Source organism: Euphorbia lathyris, chromosome 4, assembly GCF_963576675.1.
Source record: "Euphorbia lathyris chromosome 4, ddEupLath1.1, whole genome shotgun sequence".
In the NCBI taxonomy this organism is placed as follows: domain Eukaryota; kingdom Viridiplantae; phylum Streptophyta; class Magnoliopsida; order Malpighiales; family Euphorbiaceae; genus Euphorbia; species Euphorbia lathyris.
Genome location: NC_088913.1, coordinates 28,934,501 through 28,953,515, shown reverse-complemented (window position 1 = coordinate 28,953,515; position 19,015 = coordinate 28,934,501). Strand labels below are relative to the sequence as shown.

The window sequence follows — 19,015 nt, the reverse complement described above, 5'->3', positions numbered from 1 at the left end:
TGTTGGAAATGTGTCCGAAAGACAATAATTTTAAGGATACTTTTAATTGCTATTTGATTTATTTAAATAATTATGATTGAGTATTAAAAAGCATTTTATCTTTCATCACATAGTCAATTAAGATAAAAGAAATCCGCAGTTTATATTCATAGCATAAAGTGTTCATACAAGATTAAGTGAGACTATAGTTTATGATTCCAATTAAATGATAATAAACTTAAATAACCCAAGTCAAATAGTATGTTACATGATTGAAAAAATGATATTGAGACTTGCATGTAATAATGTCTTATATTCCTGAATAGGAAGCTGATCTCACAAGCTATAGATATATGTAGATATCTAGCAAGTTACATGGATGTGTATGAAGGAGTTCATATGAATTAGTGATCTAGTACAACATAATAGTATGGATAAATTTGTCTAATTTCAACTAACTTATCTCATTTGTGATAACATGTATAACTAATCCTCAGACCCAAACATTCATCAAGGTTATTCCGTATTATGTAGTGTGATGCTTTAACTCTGTTATCTAGCATGATCCATTATCTCAAAGGCGTGCTGCTCCATGAACTGTTTCTGAAGATCAGGAATCATGGTACCCAGCATAATGCATGACACATCTTTGTCATCCTTAACATTTCGATCTTACTCCGCCATTTGATCAGCGGTTACGCCCCGACCTGTAGGACGAGCTACTGGTAAGGCAGCAGTCAGCACATATTCCTTCGACTCGTGTCTAAGAACTATTTGCAAGTTCCTGGACCAGTCAAGGAAATTAGTCCCTGAAAGCTTTTCCTTTTTCAGGAGTGGTCTAAGTGAGTTGTATCTTGTTGCGGCCATTTAATTTTCTTTTCGTGTAATTTTGATGTGGAGTTTAATCTACGTGGAAAAATTACATTAGAGTTAGAATAAAGGGCTTAAGCCAAAGATCAAATTAATAATCCATTTTAATTCGTTATTGGTGATATTTATTTGGCTGTCTTGACCAAGATCCACAATCCATCAACAATAGACCGAGCTAGGGCTCCGCCGTCGACCATTGATGATTTGGTAGGATAAACTATCCAATCCTCTGCAAGGACTCTTGGTTTGATGGGCTTTGTGACACTTAGCCCATCTGTGCTTAGGGCCCGCTCTGAGCTAATGCTACCCACGTTGAGTCCAACCATCATACACGTGTTAGCCATACCAAAGTATCCTAACCTTCGACGGCCCACTAATTACTACATCATACCTGTTAGGGCACGTCATACACTGTAGCACTACCTGGGAGGAAGAGGTGTGAATCTGGAAAGCACTTTTAAGCGGCTCAATATTTCATTATCCGGATTAATTAAGTGATACGGCTTTAACATATAATTATCACGGGTGATGATCTGGTAATCGTTGCTACTTATATTTCATGTTATACTAAGCAATTGTATAATCAAAATAAATATAGAGACTTTATGGGCCTTATAATACATCCTAGTGAAACTAGATATACTATTTAATCTTCATGGGCTTGCTTCAAGTCTCCTTGGGCTCCCACCATGGGTTTGGACCATCTGGACTTCTTCACGACCAATTACAATTTTATGAATATAACTTATTCTAAAATTACATTAATGAAAGAATGGCACGCAGACCATATTTCTCAAAATAAATTAAATTACAAACCGATTTTAATTTAGGGCCCATAGAACTCTATAACACATTGCTGCACGGTAAGACATATAAATATAATGCATGATCATGACATTCCAAAATCATCTAATAAAGTTAAGCCGAGTTACTTAGGGTGAAATCGCCAATTTCACCATATGTGACTAAGGCCCATAAAGACCCAAACGGTTAACATCCATTTGTATGCAAAACTACGAATTTTGCTCCCACTGAATTTTAGGGTCGTCACATATCTAAAATTTAGCCCTCCCAATTTAAACCGGTGTCACGGTCTATCGGACTAATTTCACAAATTAACCATATTCAATTTTTATACAAATTATCAATTCGATCAAAAATTAAATATGCATGCCAATCAAAAATATTTTAATACCAATTAGTTTTTATTAAAAAAATTGTTTAATAAATTAAACGGTATTAGGGCCCTGATTTTATTAAAAATTACCCGAGAAAAATTTAAAACTTAAAATCAGTCCTTATAATCTAAATTTAGACTAAATTTAGACCCAAAACGGATCCGAGACAACAACGGGGTTGCTGTCCATGGACAACAGTCCCGTGACTGCTGTTGCGTGTCCGGAACTATTTTTTCTGTTTATTTACTGTCTAAATAAAATTGCTGCTGTATTTTTTTTTATTTTAAATTATTTTAAAAATAATTTCAGAACCAAATAATACAAAAAAACATAGACAGAAATAATAAATAGAAAACTTCCTAGAACAATTTCTACACGAGGAATTAATAGGAATTCTCAAAACTGATTTGGAAAAATAATAAAAACCAAATCTTATTAATTTTCAATCAATCAAAACGGACTAAACCATTGCTCTGATACCACTGTTAGGGATTATAGCCAGTTAATCAACTGTAGCGCAGCGGAATTGCGGTTTAAAATTTATTCCTAATCCCTTATAGCTCGATCTTTGTCCGTTAACCATTGATTGAATAAAACCTTTTCGATCCGTTTAAGGATATATAAACATACCCGGACTGTCTCTTCTAGAGATGACTGAAGAATCCACAAGGTAGTAAGATCTCCGTAGTCAAGTGCACGAACAGCTATTGAGCCAGAACCGGTGCTAGCCGAAGAACGAGGAAGAACTGGAGAGATTCTGATATTTGCCAAAACAAAACCCACTTTGAAGTGGAATGGTGGCTGCGAAAATAAATTTGATTTTCCTCCCTCAATCTCTGTGGTGGCCGAATGTGTATTAGGTTAATTAGGTTTAGAGTGTTTTAATTTATATATGTAGTGTATTCCTAATCCTAATTGGTATAGGGTTAATTGGTTAATTACAATACTAATCCAATCCTAATCTAATTACATAAATAAATACCAATAATATTTATTCTATGCAATTAATTATGATTAGATTAAATTTAATTATCCCAATCAAATGAATAACACTAATTAATAAATTGACGTATTAATCTAATTAATTATTCACCGAATGTAATTTCATTAATTTACAAATTAATTAATTACATCTCGCAAACTAATTAATCAATTAAATACTCAATACTTAAGACCATTAATCAATTACCTTGATACAAAGTATCAATTAATCAATTAATTAACCACCAATTAATTATCTTGACATTTTACTGTCAATCAATCAATAAATTTCATCTCTCCAATATACTGTTCTATGAGTTCTAACTCAGATGTTCAATGTGCACGATCCTATGGGACTGTCCTTAGCTAGCAGTGGGCTCACGGCCCACAGACAGTAAGTGGGTTCTAGCAAACCATTACTGCCCCTAACCAAGACAGAGTTTCAGCAGTCTAAAGATGCAGAGACCCTGTAGTTATCTCTTAACGTCTTTTACCATTTGATATCGATATTATAAACTAGAGGCATGCCGGCTGTCATCCTCTCTGATGTTTATGACATTTCTTGATCTTAAGTAGATTAATGAATCAGATAAGTAAACTACTTATCAGGGTGTGGCCACACACTTATCAATCTCACTTATCAAGTGGCATGTGATATCATCTCACTGTTATGTGAGTGGTAATTCCATCACTTCACTATCAATACTAATGTGTTCACCTGTTCACCCAATCATACCCGTATTTGGCATCTTGTTACAGACATGTTAGGCGTATGTCAAAGCGAACCGGATCCCACATTAATATTATAATGAAATCTGGTCTGAAGACAGTTAGAGACCTACTTAAGAAAACTAATGACACAACCACCATGTAGTCTTCTCGGGCGGATCGATGTAGTCACATGTATACAACATGTACCCATATTCACAACTGACTTATCAAGTGCTATGGCTAGTATCAATTACTACCATACAGTCGTCGAATATACAAGTCTGGGGTCCTAATCATTCCCATGATAGAATAGACTTGGGATATGGTTTTACGATTATCAATAAATGGATTCTCTATTCATATTATAGCACAAGATATAAATGAACTAGATTAATGGCTTTATTAATGTGACACAAATACATTTTATAAGAACCAATGCCTATGAACTAGGGCACACCAACAATCATACCCTCAGTAGGTGCATATTCTGCCACCATCACTTCAATGGCCTCGAGATTGATGAGACCTTGAGGAGTGAGGCCTTTCCCCTGAAGGCATTTTATCAACCCATTCTTCTTCCAGCCCTTCAGATGAACGGATCGCCACATCGAGTATATAAACCACCTGCTCTCTAGATAATTGGTACTCATCTCTTTATAATCTTGGTTAGGTTTTGATGTCATACTGCCTAGCCATTGCATCAATACGTGCTCTCGCACCGTAAAATCCCTCTACACAATCCAGGTGCTCGGGCACTTTAGTTTCATGTTATAGTTCACTTCAAAAGGAAAAGCAAGATCTGTCATCTTCACCTTTAGATATCGATGTCTCCACTCTGGGGGATTTGAACTTAGCCTCCTAAGAAACGTCAAATAAGGATGCACAAAGCTTACATGCTACGAGTTCATCGCTTGGGAAGGTTTAAAGAAGCGGCAAAATACCAGCCAGCGACTCGACATAAAAAAATACATGGCCACCATAAGCCTCCATCCATTACCCATTATTTGGGTTAGAGCCAAATTGAACTCTTTTAGCACTTCAATAAAAATGGCACGAGTTAGTCGTATCCCCACATATATTTGATCCTCGTACACAAACATCTCGTTTTGCTCACAATGGTCATTCGCCCTCTCCTCCCTAGTTGGGGCTGCCAGGATCAATGGATGCCCTATTCGATACGTGATCACAATTTCCCCCAATCTCTATCCATGATAATATAATACGCATCCTCCACCTTCTTGGATTTTAGCACTAGTGGTTGCTTAAATGGATCATACCTCAACTCGGTGGACTAACTATTTCTCCCACCCCTAGAGGCCACACCATCTCTCTTAAATCATATAACACAACCCATGAACCCAAACTAGCCTCCTTGTACACTTCGGGTCTCCCAACTGTCACCACCCACCAGTTCTCGAGCACAATTCCTCCACCAAGACGTGGTAACACTGATGGTAATTTAGGTTATGGTTTTTTCTTCTTAGCTAGTGCTCTGGATGTTGATGGAATTTCTATCCCCTTACGTTTTGACCTAACCAACTTTGCTAAACCTCCTCCACTTCCACCTACGCTTGAGTATTTCTTGAGGCAGCCAACTCATCAGTGGACATACTATATCAAACTCACCTAAAGGTCTAAAGGAAGGGAAACAAAAAAGGGGGGAAGAGGCACTAAATAAAGAAGAACTAAAGCATAAATAGAAGATTAACCTCAAAATCTTCAGTAGAAACACCACTAAGCTCTTCGTCGGAAAAAATTGCAAAGAAGCAAAGAGGTTGAGAAAAGAGACAAGGAACAAATGGTAATAAAACAAACCAGACGACCTGAGTTTCCCTTTCCCTATTTATAGCCGGAAAAGGAAATTCAACCATCATTCCACTTACTACAAAAAAAATATTACGGGGCACATAAGAAATAATGACTGCCTATATCTGACACCCATTAAATGCTTTATTTCGTGCCATAATGACACAAGCTTAGCTGCTAAAATTAAAAGATACCACATGTGTGACACGTAAAGCATCAAAAGGAGCAAAGACCATGCATTCATTAGGGACTCGACACCAATCCTAACGAAACTAAATCTCCCCTAAAGATGCTCACATGTAGTGACTCGACTTGATGACCTAAAAAGGGGGATACTTTTGATGAAGAATATAAACCTAGGAGTAGTTTTAGGCCTGATGTTACAGTTCCAGCTCATATGCCCCATGGAATACCTCCCACTTCTTGTGAGACATGACGACAGTGACGATATTAGGATCTAACCTATGGCTAGTTAGGACATTTCTTGCTTATCAAGAATTACCTATAAATAAAAGGACCTACCACATTAATACAATGATGATTTTTGTCTCTACTTTCTCTCTCTATATCTCTTAATTTCTAAGAGTTTTTTATTCTGACAAAAATAATTTAATCAGAACCCCAAAATCAGATTAAGCAATAAAATCTCAAGTTTAAACTAATTATTATTCACTAACATGGTTGTTGAGTGTGTTAATGAACTTGAGCAAAAGGAAATTAAATGGCCTTGAGAAATTAAAAGCCTGAATTGCCTCTAGAGGCCAAAACAATCCAGAAGCCCACAAAGCAAAGTGAATGGACAACTGACAGTGTACTCATAGTCCCAAGACCTGACATGAAGTACAACACTATAGAAAAAGTGTCCCCTTACCGTACCTCTATCATGAGCACAGTCGAAAAGGTTGCAGAAAACCACGACTCAAGAACAGAAGTGGCTCTGAAATATGCAACAAAACTTTTTGCCTGAAATACAAAAGGTGCCAGAAGACAGGGTGTCATGCTCTGTTTGTTTATAACGGCTAATTCAAATTCAAACGGATCTTTTGCCAATATCGCCTATAAATACCATGCTATACGCTCCAATTGAAGAACACATCATATGCAAGCTATCAAGAGAGATCAAAATTCTTCAAAAGAACTAGAGCAATATTCAAATACACAGTCATTGTTCACACTTGTGTTTATTCAAAAGTATTATTTAGATCTTCATTGTGTTCTTGAAAAAACTTTCTTTGTTCATAATATTCCTTTCAAAAGCTCTGTTGTTTGCTTCAGTTATAGGCAAGCAATAGAAATATAGATAGTTGAGAGATTATAGAAGAAGGTACTTTACAAATGCTCTATCTATTTGTATAAAGGTTTGTGCTCTACCTGTGAAAGAGTGATTTAGTGGATTAAAGATCAGAAGAAGGTATTCTGATGACTAGACATAGGCTAGAGGCCAAACCAGGATAAATCTGCTGAATAACTATTTTCTAAACTCTAACCTACTGCTTTTTATTATTTATGTTCTATATCTGATCTCCTATAAATGCTAAATTGCTTCTATTGCATTAGCATTTGTTAAAGTACTTGCATCTTAAACAGAGGCTCTGTCAAACTAAAAAGGCATCCGCAAACATAATAGTTAATATCAGAACTGCTCAATCGATAGTCTCCTCTGATTATCGTATCTTAGCCTCTGATCTTAATTATCCTACGTCTGTGTTAGACAAAGTTGTGCTAAGCCAAGTGACTATATTTAAAAAAAGGAAAGGAATTAAATTCGCCAAATAGTTCCATTCACCCCCCCTTTGGAACTAATATTACCTCACTAGGGACCAACAAAAGTTGGAATAAATGTTTTTTTTATAAAAGCATAAAGGGTTATGGCTTGGTATAAAACGTGTGTGGAACGCAATAGTATTCATAATATAACATATGGTTGATATATTACATATATGAAATTATTGGTAAAATCTTTCAATTAGCCTTCCATAAAAAATCTTTTAATTAGTCGAAGATATGGTTACAAGGGAAAACTGCCATGAAAAGATAATTAGATAAAATAACATGTGTATCGATCTACATGGATAGATAAAATAGGTTTCCAAATTATTAATGTGAATTCTAATTAAAAATATAATGGTTAGATTTGAAAATTTTGAAACTAATTCGATTAATTTTGATTTTATCATTAACAAAAATTTCTGGAATTAGTTTAGGAACTAAATGCGCTGACAGCGAATTCAATTCGACACTGATGCATATGACAATCCCGTTGTAGTTTCTGAAATTCTAAAATTGTTATCTCACATTAATTATTTGAAATTAATATTTTATGGAGAAAAATGTGAATTGAGAATTCACTATAATTCTAAAGCTAAATTATGAATTTGACCAAAACGATAGTAAATTCTGAATTAGTGTACAAGTTTACTCTGATTAGTGAAATAGTTAGTTGAAAGAGTTTCAAGTTAAAACTGTTATTAATTTAATAAAAGGTTGTATGGGTAAAGAATTCATAATTGAACTAGTATAGACGTTCGTCATTGTAAAATATAATAAGTTGTTATTATGATAACAATTGAGTCATGGCACTAGCTACAGGAACCTCAGTCTCATCGTCTATCCAAACATATACTCAATTAAGTAGAGAATTAGTTGCTAAAGGGAGATACTAAAATTGAAAGAGACCTCTCTATAAAAAAATACTTCAAATACATTAACGAAGTCGTCAGCCCAAAGAGTACATGATTGTCATGCAAACTCTTATGGTATAAGGTTTAAAAAAATTGGCTTTAGCCCAAGTGGGAGAATGTTGGAAATGTGTCCCAAAACAGTCACTTTAAGGATAGTTTTAATTGTTATTTGATTTATTTAAATACTTATGATTAACTATCAAAAGGAGTTTTATCTTTTTTTTGTCACATAATAAATTAAGATGGAAGAAATCCTTAGTTTATATTCATAGCAGAAAGTGTTCGTACAAGATGAAATGAGACTATACTCTATGATTCTAATTAAATGATAATAAACTTAAAGAACCAAAGTCAAGCAGTATGATATATGATTGGCAAGACTTGCATGTAATAATGTCTTTTGTTTTCTGAACAGGAAGTTGATCTCACAAGCTATAGATATGTAGATATCTAGACAGTTACATGGATGTGTATGAAGGAGTTCATATGCATTGACATCCAGCATGAGATAACAAATGCATCAATGCTTTTCGAGATGCCCTAGAATAATGTGGCCTTCATGATATGAATTATTCACGGGCAATATTCATATGGAATAATAGAAAGGTTGGTAAAAATAGGTTGGATGGAGCTACATGCATTGATTATTCAAAGGAATTTCTTTTCTAGTGGCTAAAGTGACTCATGTGAATCGAAAAACATCAAATCATGCTTGAATCATGATTGATTATGATGTTATGCCTACTTCGTATTCTCATCAAAAGAAGAAGTCCGAGTTTGAAAGAATGTGTCTAAGGTAAGGTTTATGCTCAAAAGTGCTTAAGAAAGCATGGGGATATGGATACACATATCAGGGGTCTATTATGGATTGAATATCAAGTTGTGCCTATGATCTCTCTATATGGACCAAAGAGTTTGGGCATCTGGGAAAACATATTAAATTAATTTATTAGGACTTAAATATTATCCAAAATGGTAGTGTAATGGCTGATAGTGTGAAAAAGGATAAAAAGCTTTGTAGTGATCTTGGTGAGCTTATGTTTCAAAATGACTTGATTTGGTGTTAGAGAAGTTGGGTGACGTGGATGAAGGAAGAAGATCAAAATTTCAATTTGTTTCGTGCAAAAGGAACTACAATGAATAAAGCAAAAAATAGTTTAGAGATCTAGGAACGTGATGGGATTTAGAATAAAAAGGGGGTAAGTAGGTGAGGATATTATTCTAAAGTATTACATGAAGTTGTTCAGTCGTCAAATCATGACTTTGATACTTTCCTGTTAAATACTATTGATTAATGTATTTATGTTGTGCAATTTTTAGACCTTGCTACTCCTTTCTCTATTGATGAAGTTGACATTGCTCTAAAATAGATGCATATAGACAAAGCTTCGAGAAAAAACGGGATGCCAACACTCTTTTTTTTAAACAAAGGTTATAAGGATTAAAACGGTAAGGATATTCAATAGTTTGTTCTTACTTTTTTGAATTCTGGCGACATGCCTGAACTTCTGAATCATATTAGTGTTTGCTTAATTCCTAAGAAAAAAATGTAAGCATGAAAAACCTTATTAGACCGATTAGCCTGTGCCACATCCTTTATAATTTGATATGAAAACTCATATCTAATAAGATTAAAATGGTTCTTCCTTCAGTTATATCTCTTAATTAGAGTGCCTATGTTTAGGCTTGCCTGGTTATAGATAATTCTCCTATTGCTTTTGAATTGTTTCATTGGATGAAAAATAAGGTTTCTATGAAGAATGAAACCTTTGCTCTTAAATTGGATATTAGAAAAGCTTATGATAAAATTGAATGGGGCTTCCTTGAACATTCGATGTAGATGATGAACTTTTCCAATTCTTTTGTGAGATTGATTATGAATTGTTTGTCTTCTTCTTTGCTCTCTTTTCTTATTAATGGCCAAGCTACTAAAATGATTAACCAATTAGGGGACTCCAACAAGGTGAGCCAATATCTCCATACATGTTTCTCATATGTACTGAAGCTATTTCATCCATGTCTAGGAGAGCAACGCAAAGTAATTTGATTCATGGTTTTAAAGTCAGTCGGTGGAGTCCTATAATTTTTCATCTATTTTTTTTCTTCTAATGATGTCATATTCTTTGCAAAAGCATTTATAATGGAGTGTATCCATGTAAAAGAGATTATGAAGTGTTATGAGCAAGAGTCAGGATATAGAATTAATTATGATAGGATTAAGATATTTTTCTCCAAAAATGTCGCCCAAATTAGAAGATATGACATCTATGGTTTTTTAAGAGGATGAAGAAGATGCCAAATTTTCAAAGTAATTGGGCCTTCCAACTCTTGTTGGAAATTCTGAAAATATTATCTTCTCCAATATCAGAGATTGCACCATTAAATAGCTAAATGGTTAGAAGGAAAAAAAGTTGTCTCAAATGGAAAAAATTATAACACAGTTAATTTCTTAGTATACGATAAGATGTTTTGCGCTTCCGATCATCTTTTTTGTGGAAACCCATGGTGTCTTTCAATAATTGTAGTGTAGAAAAAATACAACTTCGGAGTGGATCTACATCCTTTCGGATCAATTTTTTTTTGTTGATCTGGAATAGAATTAGTTGTTTTTAGAGTTGATATTAGCGCTTGTTCCTTAGTTTTTGAATTAGATGATGAATCTGATGGTTATCCTTCAGCTTCTTCTAATAGAGAAATTTGCCTTGTTCTACAATATCCCACAAATTTAAAGCATGTAGTATTGATATAAATTTGATGCTCCAAAAATCATAATTTTCACCATTGAAAATTAGGACAACTTGTGTTATGGTGGTAACTACCATGTAGAGAAAAAATATGTTTTTGCTGAATTTGGTTATTTGGAGAAAGGGAAAATTTTGGTTTATCTGCTTGATCGATTAAGCTCTTATACCACTTGTTAGAGGTATTGCGACAATTTAGCGAAAATAATTAATTAATCAGAGAGAATACATAATATTTCGCAAGAAATAATCCAGAGTAAAAAGAAAGTAAGTATATTTATGAAACTTAATTGTATTCTCTTAATTTAAAAATTGAAATTACAAAATGAAGCTAAAACCTATTTCTAAAACACAATCAGTTCAATACGTGTAAAACAGCTGTTACAATTTTGGCAGTTGACATTTAACTAAATACAAAGTTAGTTATCCACATTGACTTCTAAATTTAAAAGCGAAGGTTTTGTTTTTTTTTTATCAACACCGACTATATTTCATTTAATGCCTTTTTTATCTTTTTCAAACACGAGACGCGATTGAGAGATTATTTCTTTGCTCTTTTCTATTATTTTTTAATAATTTTCTTAACAGTTACTATCTTTTGTTTTTTCTTTCATTAAAATATAATGTCGTTTCTATTTATGGACAATATTTTTGTCTTTGGTCCTTTAATTTTTTAATTTTTCTTTTTATTATTAATCAATTCAATTAATGTATATGGACAACCATCATATTAACACTTCTTGAAATGTTTTCCGTACACACCAAGTTTATTTCGCAGGAACTCAAATTTATTTTTCGATAGTGCATTCGTGAAAATATTTACAATCTGATTTTAAGTATTGCAGTAAATCAGATTAACTTTGCCTCATTTTTAGCTTTACGAACAAAATGAAACTTGATCTTGTTGTGCTTCATTTTTCAGTGTTGGACTGGATTTTTCCAATGGCAATTACAGACTTACTATCGTAAAATATCTTAGTCGGTTGGTGCTGAATTTCACCCATATCCGCTAAAAAGTTTCCTAACCATATCGCTTGATTAACAGCTGAACATGTTGTAATATATTTAGCTTATGCAATTGACTGTGAATTGTTCCTTGTTTTTTGTGAGATCCATAAAAATACTCCGCTACCGAGACCGAAATTGTAATTAGATGTACTTTTCATGTCATCTTTTGAACCTGCCCAATCACTGTCTCAAAAAAAATTAGTTTAAAAACTTTCTTTGGTTTGTACGAGATTTCAAAGTCAATAACTTTTGATGTATCTTATCACTCGTTAGGCCTGGAAATTTCTAATTAATCCATATTCGTTAGTATCTTGACTATTTAAACCACGATACTTTCCACAGACGAACTTCAGGGACTCGATATTGGGACCTAATTCGAGCATGGTGTGGCCCAGTATTTCTAAGTCGTAGGAGCTCATTAAAGCGGATGTCAGTTCACGGATTCAGAATGGGAAAAAGACTCATGTCTGGTTCGATAAATGGCCTAACTCGATAACGTGGATGCTGATAGATACGCACGAGCTGAGCGTGAGGGACTAGACGATAGATAGATTGATTCGAGATGGACAGTGGGATACAGGGTTACTCAAAATGTATTTCTCTCTAGAGGATCGACAATGAATTTTGCGGATTCTGATTTCCTGTCGTGGTAGTGATGACCAACTATGTTGACAGAGGGAGAAGAAAGGTAATTACAATGTTAAATCATCTTATTACGCTCTGACAGAATCCGATCCAAGCCCTTGAAAGGAGGTTTGTAGTGCCCCTTGGAATAAGCTATGGTAGATGGATTGTCCCATGAAAGTAAAAAAAAACTTCCTTTAGCAGCACTGTTCGAAATGAAGGCCGCCTGGACTGCCTAAGCGCTCGGAATCAAGAATCCGCCCCGATTTTCTATAATTACTCCCTCTATGTGTTTTATTGACTCCTAGACGATTTTCAGCCGCTTGGACTCCGCCTAGGCCGTCTCAACACCGCCTAAACGACAATGAACAAAAACATTTTTAACTGTGATTTTTTTTGCTTTATTATAATTCACTTTTAAGTTGTTTCAATGATATTATTATTGAAATATTTATGTTTGCACAATTCTAAAGATATATGTTACAAATATACTTGTTTTTATATATTAAATAATTTTATATTAATATTTTTAGATAGTATAATACATATTTTAATTGAATTTTATATGATAATATGTTGATTAATAAATAAAAAATACAAAAACACAAATCCGATTAGTCTCCGACTAATCCCTGATTAATCCTCGAGGGCCCTGTCCGCCCGACTAGCGCCTAACGTTTTTTACAACCTTAGCGACCTGAAATATATTACCAACAAGAATGAATCTTCACAACCGTAGAATGGATATCGAAGTATGTTGTCCGTTCTGTTAGCAACATGAAGAAACGATTTCCCATCTTCTTATTCGTTGTCTGGTGACAGCTTGAGTTTGGTGTGCATCATCGATAGCAGATTACAAGTCCTATTTTTGGCCTAAATTCAGTCAATGGTGGAGTGAAACGCTGTCAAACTGTTTAAGTGAGGTGTCTAGATCATGGGCTACTTTCCTATGGTATATCTGGTATTGTAGGAACATATGGGTTTGGGACCGAGTGGCTACCGAATCGGAATTAATGGCGTCTCGGGCTGCAATCATCCTATAGTCTTGGCGGACAACGCAACAGTGAGTATGGTGAGGAACGATGGGGAGCCGATGGTGGTAGCAGTTGGCTGGGTGCCGCCAAACATGGGTTTAAAATCAATTTTGATGTAGCAGTCGTATCATGCCTCGATAAATTAGATTAGGGGCAATATTAGGAGATGCAATTAGCATGTTTGTTGCGGCTCACTATATGTCAGTGCAAGAGGATTTTTCACCGACACTGGCGGAGGCTATCTCCTGCCGTGAGGTACTCCATTGGATAAAGGATGGGGGCGATGCAATTATTTGCGTGGAGGGGGATGCTCAAGTGATTATTAATGCGCTGTGCCGAGATGAAAAGGATGACTTCTCAAGTCTTAGTCTTGTATTGGCATATTATCGTGTTATAACGAATTTAATCCCCAGCTGCTCGTTCCATTTCACTCGAAAGAATGCGAACCATGCAGCTGACGAGGCTGCTAAATTAGGCTTGTCTGTTTCTTCTTTGACTATAACAATTGTTGTCCCTCCATCTATTGTAAGCATATTAGCCATTGATTAAAATTATATATGCAATTTATTTATCATTTGAAAAAAAGCATAAATCGCGAAACTAATAAATTTTTGTTATTTCTACTTACACCTATTCATTAATAACAACTACAAATAACATAATAATGTAATCTTTTTTTTTTTACTTCCAACTTTCACGGGGCACACTTATCATAAAAACACTATAACTCACTTAATTAATATATAAATAATAATTTTTACTCAACAAAACAATTAATTCAATACTTATTATTAATTCTATAAAAAATATTTATTCAAAAAAATAATTAATTCAAATTTTTAATGTATTTAAATTTAATTTTTAGTTTTTGAAAGAACTAGAACGCAAACCTAAGGGCAGTTAATGTCATTCAATTTTTTTTAAATGTATTTTTTAATGTGTAATTTGGTATTTTTTATTTTTAAAAAAATCCAATATTATAGTTTGAGTATTAGTAAAATTAAAACCCTAACAAAAAAAAACATAAATACAAAAAACTAATTTTTTTAAAATTCACACAATTTATCGTTTCAATAATATAAGAGAGACATGTATAACTTACTGCCTGACACACACTGAGGTGCTTGCTTGGACTAAAGGTTTTAGGCGAGTGGAGGTGGAGCTCGATGCTCAAACTTTGGTGCAGGCTATGAATAGGGTGAGAAGTTCGGGGAATAGGCTTAGCTGGTTAATGAACAAGTGTAAAGATTTGATGGGTCGGGATTGAGAGGTGCAGATTACTCGTGTTTATAGGGAGGTTAATAAGGTGGTAGATTGGATGACAAACTACCCGGGATGACTATTTTTGGGATATCACGAGTGTGATGTGCCTCCTGCAATGTATTCATCTGTTAGCTTGTGGCTCTTCCTAGGCCAGACGCATTTTATTGTAGTTTTTTCGTTTCCTGCTCTTTTGGGATTCTCCCCTCCATGTAACAAAAAAAAATCATACTTATTATTAATTCTACAAAAAAAATATTTATCCAATAAAATAATTAATTTAATTTTTTAATGTATTTAAAATTTATTTTTTAGTTTTTGAGGTCATTTGTAATCTTAATGTCATTCAATTTTTCAAATGTATTTTTTAATGTGTAATCTGATAATTTTTATTTTATATTTTTAAAGAAATCTAATATTATAGTTTGAGTATTAGTAAAATTAAAAACATAAATATAAAAAACTAAAAATTTTAAATTTCAGATAATTTACGGTTCCAATAATATAGGAGAGACATGTATAATCTAGTATGTGACGCAAACTGAGATGTTTGATGCGTCACTTCTGGTGTGTATAATACACGCGCCGGATGCATCCCAATTAACGCCTCACGTGCGTGATGTTGAATAATAATGTGAGTAAAATTTGGAGATTATTAGGAGAGAAATTGATTGTTACCAAATCTAGTGACAAGGTAAATTAAATATAACACCATCTCTACTACTAGTTACTATAATTTTTTTTTTTTTGAATCAACTACTAGTTACTATAGTTAATAGATATCTTAATCTTTCTTTTACTTATAAGAAAAAACATGTTGTCTCGTGAATGACTACTGTACCCTTATACAGTTTAGCCACTCACGCCAGATGAACATGGTCTTTTCGTCAATTCCTAATTAAATCCCTCACCCATTTCTTTACTCACAGCTCAGTATCGGACAAAACCAGTGCATTTAAAACATGACTATTATACTTACTCCCAATAAATCTTTCATTCCATTGATTGACAATTATACCCTCACATAAATCCCTCTTTTCCATTTCTTACCCCTCCTGTCAAAAACACGAGTGGCTCTTCTGAACTGGTTCTTTTAATGACCAAAAAACCCTCATCTACATCCTATAATCCAAAAATTTCATGTCATTCTTGAAAAACGGAAAAGTCCTTTTTCGTCCAGTTGATAAAAGTCTCAGTACCTTTTGATTTTGCTTTTCTCCATCTCCTCCTTCCCCTTCTTCTTCCCATTGACCTAAAAAATTAAATTAGGCAAAAGTGTAGAGATAGAAAGTTCAGAAAGAGAAATTGGGAAAAATGGAAGGTAGCAGCTATAGGGGAGAGGCGGAGCGGTGGCTGACAATAGCGGAGAAGCTCCTAACGGCGCGCGATTTTCAAGGGGCTAAGACTTTCGCGATCCGAGCTCGAGATTCCGACCCAAGGCTCCTTGAGTTTGCCGACCAAATTATCGTCGTTGCCGATACCATTGTTGCTGGCGAGTCAAGAATTATAAACTACACCGGCGATAGTAGCCTTGATTATTATGCGATCCTGCAGCTTCCGCGATTGTCTCAGTGCATGGAGCTCACCGCTACTCAGTACCGTAAGTTTGCTATGCTTCTGAATCCTACAAGGAATAGGCTTTCTTTCGCCGATCACGCTTTTAGGTTGGTTTCCGAGGCTTGGAATGTGTTCTCCAACCCATCTAAGAAGGCAATGTACGATAACGAGTTGCAGGTGAGTCAGCTCGGACAATTGGGACAAATCGGGCAATTTGGGCAAATGGGTATGCCTGGTCAAGAGTACCCACTGGGGCAGTCATCACAAGGAAATGAGAGAAGAAGCCCTAGAAATAGCAGGGATGTCGAAGAGGATAGAGTGACTCAACCAGTGCCAACTCGCCCCAATCGCTTTCAAAGTCCTCCTAAACTAACTGAGCCGATTCGACCAATAGCTCAGCACAAAGCCGCAGAGCCAATTCGTCCTGTACCTCAACCTAGACCAGCTGATCCTGTTCGCCCGCAGGTTCAACCTAGACCAGCTGATCCTGTTCGCCCGCAGGCTCAACCTAGACCTGCTGATCCTGTTCGCCCGCAGGCTCAAATTAAAGCACCCGAGCCCATTCGTCCAACCCCTCAGCCTGTTTCAACTGAGCCGAGCCAACCAAATCCGTCCGAGTCGAATCGCCCGGCTCCTCAGCGTACGAGCGCCGAGTCGAATCGGCCTGCTACTCAGCGTACGAGCTCCGAGTCCAACCTTCCTGCTACTAAGCGCACTAGCCCGGTATCGACACGTTCAACTCGACTGGTTGATGTGCCCATTGCGACTGAGTCAGAGGTACCGAGTTTCTGGACTGCATGTCCATACTGCTACATTCTATATGAATATCCAAAGGTTTACGAGGAATGTGCGATTAGGTGCCAGAAATGTAAACGTGCGTTCCATGCGGCAACGATACCATCGCCACCTATTACTGGTAAAGATACATACTTTTGTAGTTGGGGCTATTTCCCATTGGGGTTTTCCGGTGGTAAAGGCGGAGGTGGCTTTGGTAATAATTGGTCACCGGTATCAGCAATGTTTGCTGCTCCTTTCCCCGGCCGCGAGCAACCCAAGAAGACTAATCAACCCAAGCGACCTGCACCTGCATCCACACCTAAAGTGATATATGACGATGATGTGTATATTAATCTTTCTGACCCCAGCGGTGATGAGTCTGATTCTGATGATGATTGGGATGAAAGAAGAAAGAAGGCGAAAACTACCAAAGGGAAATCAACACCTGGTAAAAATACTAAGAGATCACAAAATGAGAGGTTGAAGAAGGTGATTTTGCAAAATGGGGCCGGTGGAGGTAATGTACAAGGAGATGCTGTAGGGAAGGGAGAGGGAAGTAGTGGAAAAAAGCGGGGAACAAAGGACTTGGGAAGGTTGGATTTGAATGTAATGTTTAGTAATGAGGTGGAGGAGGCAGTGCCAGGCGTGAGCGAAGGGAATGGAGCAGCACATGGGGTTGAAGATAATATTGAAGGGATAGGTTTTTTTGAGGGTCTTGATGAATTTTTAAGTAGCTTGCCAATACTGTCTGTTGTTGGAGATGATAAGGTCAAGGCCAGTTAGTGAAGTAAGATCCTTCCTTTTTGTTGTTTTCTTTCTTTCTCTAGTAGCCTTTTGTTGTATGATTGTAGTATGTAACGGTGGAGAGGCATCGGCATTTCGTTTGCATGTCTGGCTTGCTATTGAATCAGTGTATATTTGCAGGCATATTGCTTTCTTGATGTCCTAACTTTCTGAAGTTTGTTTACTTTCTCTGTTGACCACGCTGTTACAGTAGATCTAAAAGTATGAACTTTTGGTTAGTTTCAAAGAAACAAAGATGAGCAAATTTGTTACCAACTGAAGCATTCATATATCTGTTCTGGAATCTTCATTATGCAAGCATGCATATATCTCTTATGGAATCTTCATTATGCAAATAGATTTTTATGCATGCATCATGTTCTTTTTCTCTCTTTCTCTATCTCTCTCCCCTATGGTCTCCTACAAAAACTTTGTGGAATTCTTGCTACATTTGCTTCAAATTTATGTTCTTATACTGTATCTTTTCTAAATGTTTATCTGATTTACTGATATGTCAGAATAGCAGCTAGGTAGACCATAGTATTTATTTTTTATTTAAACCTTTCTCATAGTATCACCATAGATTTTGCATAGGAATGTAAATGTTAGGAAACTTCTTAAAATTAGCAAACTTGCAATTTATGTTTGCTATAAATTAACTTGGGTAGACAATACTTGTTTCTGCTGCAAGTTATAATATTTATACTAAAATTTACATGCTGGAAGTTAACGTAAAAATAAAATAAAATTAAGATGGCATGTGAGATAGATAAGCGCGCTTTCAAGACAAGACCTATAGTCTAACTATTGGCTTTACAAAAATCATCATTGTAAATCTTAGTATTAATCCAGAATAATTCCATAGCCAAGAAGTGGGATGAAATTACATCATATTGGCAATCATAAAGTGAAGCTCTGTTTCTTTTGCAATAGAAATGGAAGAAATCTCCTATGTGGAAGTTGAGTACTTAATTAGGGAGATAATTCCGACTTTTAATGCAAGGTCCTTGGAGATGGATGCCTGT

At 35.4% G+C, this 19,015-nt stretch overlaps 1 protein-coding gene across 1 annotated transcript; it reads left to right on the top strand.

Moving 5' to 3' along the window:
- The first annotated feature begins 16,007 nt into the window (after positions 1-16,007).
- On the top strand, positions 16,008-18,174 carry LOC136226067 (uncharacterized). Its single transcript, XM_066014359.1, has one exon. It carries the CDS (start codon positions 16,188-16,190, stop codon positions 17,988-17,990), a length of 1,803 nt encoding a protein of 600 aa, XP_065870431.1. The 5' UTR covers positions 16,008-16,187; the 3' UTR covers positions 17,991-18,174.
- Positions 18,175-19,015: the final 841 nt, after the last annotated feature.